This window comes from Amaranthus tricolor, chromosome 8 (assembly GCF_026212465.1).
Source record: "Amaranthus tricolor cultivar Red isolate AtriRed21 chromosome 8, ASM2621246v1, whole genome shotgun sequence".
NCBI classification, from domain to species: domain Eukaryota; kingdom Viridiplantae; phylum Streptophyta; class Magnoliopsida; order Caryophyllales; family Amaranthaceae; genus Amaranthus; species Amaranthus tricolor.
The window spans coordinates 17,474,264-17,481,992 of NC_080054.1; the positions used below are offsets into that span (position 1 = coordinate 17,474,264).

Genomic DNA, 7,729 nt, shown 5'->3' on the forward strand with positions numbered 1-7,729 from the left:
GTTGAAAAGTTTGTCAAATTCTCGCAACCAACTTTCCAAAGTTGCAGGTTCCCCAGTCCCTGAGTACGTAGGAGGTTTATTCTGAGAGATTCTCTTGCTTATAGAGGAAGCTGTCTCTGTAGTCGACTTGAACTTGGACCTCCTTTCCTCAGCCAGTTCCATAACCAGCTCGCGTAGTGCCTTGTTAGAGGACCGTTGTCTCAAACGTTTGCTAGATAGAGGAGGCATTTCCTGTCAGTATCATCCAACACGAATATAAGTTTATTTCCCATCTATTTCAAAAAGGCGAGAAAGTGTGGGGTCAAAGATTTAACTCACAATTCAACTTACCTACATATGTACCCCCACCTCTATGATAATCAACCTTAAACAGTACTACGCTTATCTTAAAGAATTTCGTAAATGAACAGTTAAAAGACGAAAGTCGCATGTAAGAAATGAAAATTGTCATATATAAATTCTCAAGTACCCAATCACGTAACGTATTAACCTTCTCATACCAATAAGGTTCAATTAACATCACATTTACGTATTATTATACAAATTTAGTAGATTGTACCAAAAGCTTCACTAACACTAAATAATGCTCAATATTGCAGATGACGTAATTAGCATCTGTTAAACAAACTCATGTTCATAAGGGAGTCATAAATATGAGCAACTTACACTTATAAATCTAATATCAAATTACTTAACTTATTCTACTTAAGCACATGCAATAATCATCGCAACGCAAAACATGAGTCGTATATCTATCTTAAATCTACCCCATCTCTCATGCGTAACGTTAACTTCAAACAATTTCTTAACGACTTTAGGATACGAGCGTCAAAGTACTGGCTCTGGTAACCACCTGTAACACCCCTGAATTTCCAACCCCTTAAACGAAACTAGAATCGTGAAGAAAGGGAGGAAATTCGGGTGTTACATTAAAAAAAGGGAACAATAATTAAAATAAAAGCTAAAGATTAATTAAAAAGGTGAGTGAGTGAAAATTTCGGCAGCATCTCGGTTAAAACGCATTTCAAAAAGAATACGTCACGACGGAATGAATCATCGTCGGCTTCACAAACCATCAACTCTAACGAGGATCGTGGTTCCATTGTTAACGCTTCGATCTGACGGATACTAAAGGAGTATTCTCCCTACTATACAACCAAAACTACGCAGCGGATCTATGGATCATACGAGGAGTCACATGGCTCCATACAAAAGAAATTTTACAACCCCAAAAGAAAACTTTACAAGTATTATAGAAGCTACAAGCATTTCGACAATTTATACACAACTGTTACGATCGTACTCCGCTCTTTCCCTAATGCAAAACAAAAGTAGCTCCTATACCTGTCATGTCAAGCTATGATCCTCCTGCTGTTCAACATAATGACCATAGTCCAATGTATCATAGTAGGAACATCCTAGAGAGTCATGAGCAACAACAACAAACACGTATACGTCAATAATCAATGAACTTATAACAATTAGAGTCATAGAACAAAACTATAGACAACAGTATAGTATGGCAATAGCCAGTCTACTCATTTATCTAAACACCTCTATTTACTCATAATTTCTCTTTCAAACTACTAATCTCTCGAAATATATTCAAGGGTAGTGAATCCTTTCTCTATTCATGGCATAGTGACACGGCCAAGGGCGTTATCGGCCATCTGGCGCCCATGGCAAAGTATGAGCTTATGCCCCCTCCAGCTGACCCTCTCGGGTCCTACCTTCGGGAAAAAATTAACACACTGGGGTACTAAACCAGTGAAGAGGCCACCATATTGGGGTTTGCAAGGCCCGCATGGTATCACCTCGGTCAAGGGGCGGTATCGGCCATCCGGCGCCCAGTGACCCAAGCATGCTCATACCCCCCTTACGGTGGTCCCGTCGAACCTCACCTAGGGGACTATTAAATCAACCGGACATAATCCAGTTGAGTCACACCAATTAATCATACATCAAGGCTCAATAAGTAGGAAATCACTTCGACACCACACACAACTATGGTGCGTTCTCTACTATTTAGAAATCTGTTCTCATAGTCTCCTAATGTTTTCATTCTACTTGCCTATATCACTGGTATGACTATACGCTAGCATAATTCACTTTCTGGCGCTCTATAATTCTAATACGATGTATATAATCATGAAATATTGATAATACTTTGTAACGATAAACATGATAATGAATTACTGCGTGTACGTTGCAAGCGTCACTGCACGACCACAAGTTACAAAAATCACCCAACTAAGGTCAGATCGCAACATTCTTCGCTACATCCTCCAAAGTTAGAGAGAGTACAATCGAGCATCACCACAAGCAACTTAACAACCTTCTACAATAAGTTGATATCATTCTCATGGCCTTACTAAGACTATGTATTATGATTTCAATAACAACCTAATAAGAATACATGTAATTCGCAACAATCAAACCATAACAACTAGCAACTATTATCTCTAATTTAACAACCAAAATCACTTCCACAATCAACCACAATCATCACCATTACTAACTATCACAACAAAATCAATCAACTAAGTTTCAAACAATGTTTAAGGTTATTTAATCAATCATCACACCATCAAAATATAGGATAAACGCACACCATTTGTAATTTCATTTCTAAATCCAAACCCTAATCATTTCGTGTTCAAAGATAACATATTTAATTACTACCCATACTAAGATTCAAAGAACTTAACACAAAAATCAACATCACACACATAACCCTTATAAACTTTTAATTGAAACAAGAAGAATCAAATGGAATAAGAGGAGATGGCTTACAAGGTTTAAAACTAGAAAGAATGGTGAAGAGGTGGATGAAGGTCGTGGTGGTGATGCACGAGGGCCAAAATTGGCCGGAAGAAGCCTTAAATCGGGCAGCAGCTGGCGACTATTCGTGGGTTGGCTGCTGGCTACTCACGGCGAGGGAGGAAACGTGGATGTTTGCTGCTGCTTGCGAGGAGAGGAGAACGTGGATGCTTGCTGGTGGGGAAGGAAGAAATGGCGGCTGGTTGGGGTAGGAAGAAGCGGCACATAAGAGAAGAGAGAAAGTAGAATGAGGAGAAGGAGAGTGACGGCTCTGCTTGACAATTTAGGGTTTTCACGGGTTTTATACTCGTCATTGCTATTATTATTATTATTATTATTATTATTATTATTATTATTATTATTATTATTATTAGTATTATTATTATTATTATTATTATTATTATTATTATTATTATTATTTATGTTTATTTTTTTATTTATTTTTATTTCGATTCATTTTCTTGCGAGACCCAACTAAGAGACTCACCTTCGCGGCCTCACACATTTTAATAAAATAATCATTTTGATTCGAACCTCTTTATTTAAGAAATCGTATCTATATATATATATATATATATATATATATATATATATATATATATATATATATATATATATATATATATATATATATATATATATATATATATATATATATATATATATAAAAGTTAACATTTAAATTCATGTATTTCAAGAAATTTATTAAAACTAATTTCGAAATAATTTAATGTAATTGTAAAATCTTAAAAAGTTATTAAAATATTAAATAATTTCATTATTTCTCGAAGTGTTACACCTTTACTTGACTGTCCTGGCTGGTACACTTTTTCTTGATAACTCCATAAGTTTTGTGTTTCTTAAAGTGGTTTTGTGCATGATTACTCCCGCTCTCTGCTTTCTGGAACATAGGTTCTCTCCTCTTGTCCCCACTATCGGCCAACTTCTCCTGCTCCTTCCTAATAACATTTCCTATCTGGGCTGCCCACTTATATAATTGGTCTAAAGTATCGTACCTATCGGCCTCAATGTATTTTTGAATCTCGTACGATAAACCTAGTTCGAAGCGATGCATTTTCATTGTTTTAGTCGGGACGTCCTCGGGGCAAAACTTCAGAAATTCCCCATTTCAAACCTAGCAAACTCGTTTGACTTATACTTCCTCATGTGACGTGGGTAGAATTGATCCCTTAATGCTCCATTAATTCTCGGTCTCACCTGAGGTGCCTTTAATGGTTTTTGTTGATTGTTATTGGTGGGAAAAAAATAAAATGAAACTTACATTATCTTATTATCTTATTTTAGCCGATTTTCAGAATATGAGATGATTAATGTTAATTTGGTCGGACATATTGACATTGCCAACATATAATCAGAAATGCGAGCTGAACAAATTTCAAACACACGTAAATTTCATCCCAAAATTATAAAGTGTAACGATTAATAAAAGAAAAAACTCAGAAAATCTGAAATAAAGTAATGGACGATCTAAAAAAGGTACCTGAAGGGCATTTTCCAGATTGGCTGTAAGCGTAGATAATGAAGAAGCAACTGAATCAAAACCTCTGATCAAAAGCATAGAATCCTCCTTCAATTTCTTACCTCTAGGATTTAGTCCTCCACAATTCTATTCCATAATCAATAAACAATCATTAATTGAATGAAAAATCAAAAAATCGGATAAACTAAAAAACAAAATCTCCACAACAATAATTAAGATTACCGTAGAGGAAATCGAACATGATAGATCAGTTTTTCGAGTTTCAAGAATCGATTCAACCCTTTTATGTAAAGTGTTCCAGAAACGCTTATCTGAATTGGGACTAATCGGGTTCTGCGGAGAAGCTAAATTCGCCATTGACAAACCCTAATCCTGATACTGCTTAAAATTAAAGGTGCACAGAGACAGAGAGAGAAAGGGAGATATCTACAGAGAGAAAGATAGCTGAGAATGAAACTTCCAACAGATAGAGACTAGAGTAGAGTAATGGTGGTGGGGAGATAAAATGGAGGGTGTAACGGCTAGTTTTGTCTTTGTTGGAGAAAATGAAACTGGATTTGCACTTTTCAATGTTATGATTTTAAGCACAACGGGAATAATAAATTGAAGACTTTTACTTTTATTGAGATTATTAAATAAATTGAAAAAAAAAATTTACACAAAATACTTCTATTTGATATGGATGTCAATTATTGTGGGAGCCTTGTGCATTTATTGAGCGACTTATTAAACATTGTCACCACTTTTCATTTTATTGTCATCCATTTTCATTTTATTGTCACCTTTCGATGAAATTACGAATTTGTTCTTAGATTTTAAAAAATTATGAATTTTTCATTGAATTTAAAATTTCTTACATGTACTCTAATCTCACTAAATAACTCCTTTATCACACTTAAAAAACAAAATTACAATATAAAATTTTTGGAGCAAAAACTAAGAAATTCATTTCGCAAACAATTAATCGAGTTAATTTTTATTCGAATCGTATTATCTAAAATTTTAATACATAAATAAATAAATAAAAATAAAATAAAATAAAAAGTCGCAGGAAAACCGCGGCTGTGCCACTGAGCCGCGGTTGGCTCGCGGTTTTCGTGCGAGTACCTTATTTTTTTTTTCGTTTTTTTAAAAATAATTATTATTAATTTTATTCATATTATTATTCATATTATTATTGTTGTTATTGTTATTATTATTATTATTATTATTATTATTATTATTATTATAATTTATTATTATTATTATTATTATTTTAGTATTATTATTATTATTATTATTATTATTATTATTATTATTATTATTATTATTACTATTATTATTATTATTATTATTATTATTATAATTATTATTATTATTAATTTTATTATTATTATTATTATTATTATTATTATTATTATTATTATTATTATTATTAATGTAAGTAATTTATATTATTAACATTACTATTATTTTATTATTATTTATTTAAATAATTTATAATTATATGTTATTATTATTATTTTCTTATTATTTAATATTAATTTGTTTTATTATTGTTACAATTATTATATTATATTTTTTGTATTGTTATTATTTTAATATTCATTATTTAAGTAAATTATAATTTTTAATTAATATTAATTTGTATTACTAATATTTTAATATTAACTATTAAAGTAATTTATAATTTTTATTTAGTATTGAATGTTTTTATTATTAATGTTTGTATATATAATATTTTGATGACTTAATGTATGGTTTGTTTCATATTTCAAATTTGTAGGACTTTGAAAACTTAGAAGACAACGTAAATTACTCCGGTAGATTTGTTACGGATAGTGAAATTGATTCCTTAGATGAATTACATAGTTGGGCCGATGCGATAGTCCATAGTTATACTATTGTGTACGTCATTACTATAGAAATTGTAGATGAAATTCAATATGTATACTAATGTTGTAAACTAATAAAAGCATTGATGTAATATGAATTAAATTAAATTTAATGTAAAAAGCGTTGATGTAAATAAATAAACGCATTAACGTAAATTTATTTTAATCTAGGTTGCACTAAAACGAATACGGACACGGACACGGACACGACATGGGTACGGGAAAACGCCAACTTAAAAATGGCGGACACGGGGACACGAAAATGGTAATATAATAAATATATCAAATTAAAGATAATTTTATAATCTTTCATTTGATATTTGTAAATAAACACTTTAAAAACATAAAACTCACATAAAATGCAAATAAGTACCAAATAAACAACATGAGTATTTAAAAATAGTTATACAAACCAAATCAAAGAAAACCAAATAAATAGGTAAATTTAAGTTTGATCATCACACATCATCCATATGACATCCATTATCATCCTCCGCTACTACAAAAGTAGTTTCCAACTCGGGCTCATCAAGAGAAAGTTGTCAAGACAAATAGAATCTTCTAGATTTTCAAAGTCAAAATTCAAATTACAAACACATTAACAATTTAACATTAACAAATAACAATTAACAAATATTCAAAGAGGATATACAAAAAAATCAAGAACAACATTTCAACTTTTCAAAATTCAAATTATAAACACATTAACAATTTAACATTAACAAATTTTCAATCACTCAAACAACATAAACAAAAAAAAAATCAAGAAACTACATTCTAACAAAATTATTACTAAAATTTCAACATTTTCAAATGTTGGTTCAAATTTTCAATAGCTTAGAAACAATTTGAATTCACAAATAGAATTCTTAAACCAAATTCCAGGTTTTTTAAACCCAATTTCAGGTTTTTTAAACCCAATTTCAACATTAACAAATTTGAATTCACAAGAAATTAAGATTAAGAATTTAAGACTAACACTAAGATTACAGATAAGAACAAGATTAATATTAGGATTTAGGATAAAGAGTGAAAATACCTTAAATAAAATCAAAAGAGAGTGCGGCAGTGTTCGTCTGTGATGGTCTGATGGAGGACAGGAGGAGCAGTCGGCGGCGACGGCGTGGTGCGGGAGTGCAGCGGCGATAGTGGAGCTGGAGAAAGTGTTGTGTAGAGTTTTTAGGGTTAAAGTGAAAGAGAGTTGAGAGGAGAACAAGAGAGTGAATTGAGAGGGAAGGGAAACTGGGAGAGGGAATTCGTGTATCAGTGACTGTGAGGGACGTAACTTCGTTAAGGGGTAGAAGGCGATAGGATTTTCGCGCGATTCATGTTTTGGGTTGCTTTGTGTATGTGTGTATAGTGATTAACTTTGTTTTACTTGTTTAGTGGTTATGTGTTATGATAAGTGTGGTTTTGGGGTCAAAACCTTTTTAAGGGGGGTAGTCTGTAACACCCCGATATTTTCCCGATATTTTTTTCCCCGATATATTTTTAAGGGGGGTAGTCTGCTTGAGTGTTAGGGCGTGGAATCCGA

At 32.0% G+C, this 7,729-nt stretch overlaps 1 protein-coding gene across 2 annotated transcripts in view; it reads right to left on the reverse strand.

The window, feature by feature from the left end:
* LOC130820314 (uncharacterized) overlaps positions 1–4,901 on the reverse strand; it is a 12,880-nt gene extending 7,979 nt beyond the window's left edge. The window contains exons 1-3 of one of the 2 annotated variants that reach the window (XM_057685635.1): positions 4,544–4,901; positions 4,322–4,447; positions 103–1,418 (exon numbers count right to left, since the gene is read on the reverse strand). In XM_057685635.1, the coding sequence (XP_057541618.1) occupies positions 1,353–1,418; positions 4,322–4,447; positions 4,544–4,678 (327 nt within the window). In that variant the 5' untranslated portion in view covers positions 4,679–4,901 and the 3' untranslated portion in view covers positions 103–1,352. Of the gene's footprint in view, positions 1–102; positions 1,419–4,321; positions 4,448–4,543 lie in introns of those variants that run through there. The other variant, XM_057685636.1, reaches the window with a different exon arrangement.
* Positions 4,902–7,729: the final 2,828 nt, after the last annotated feature.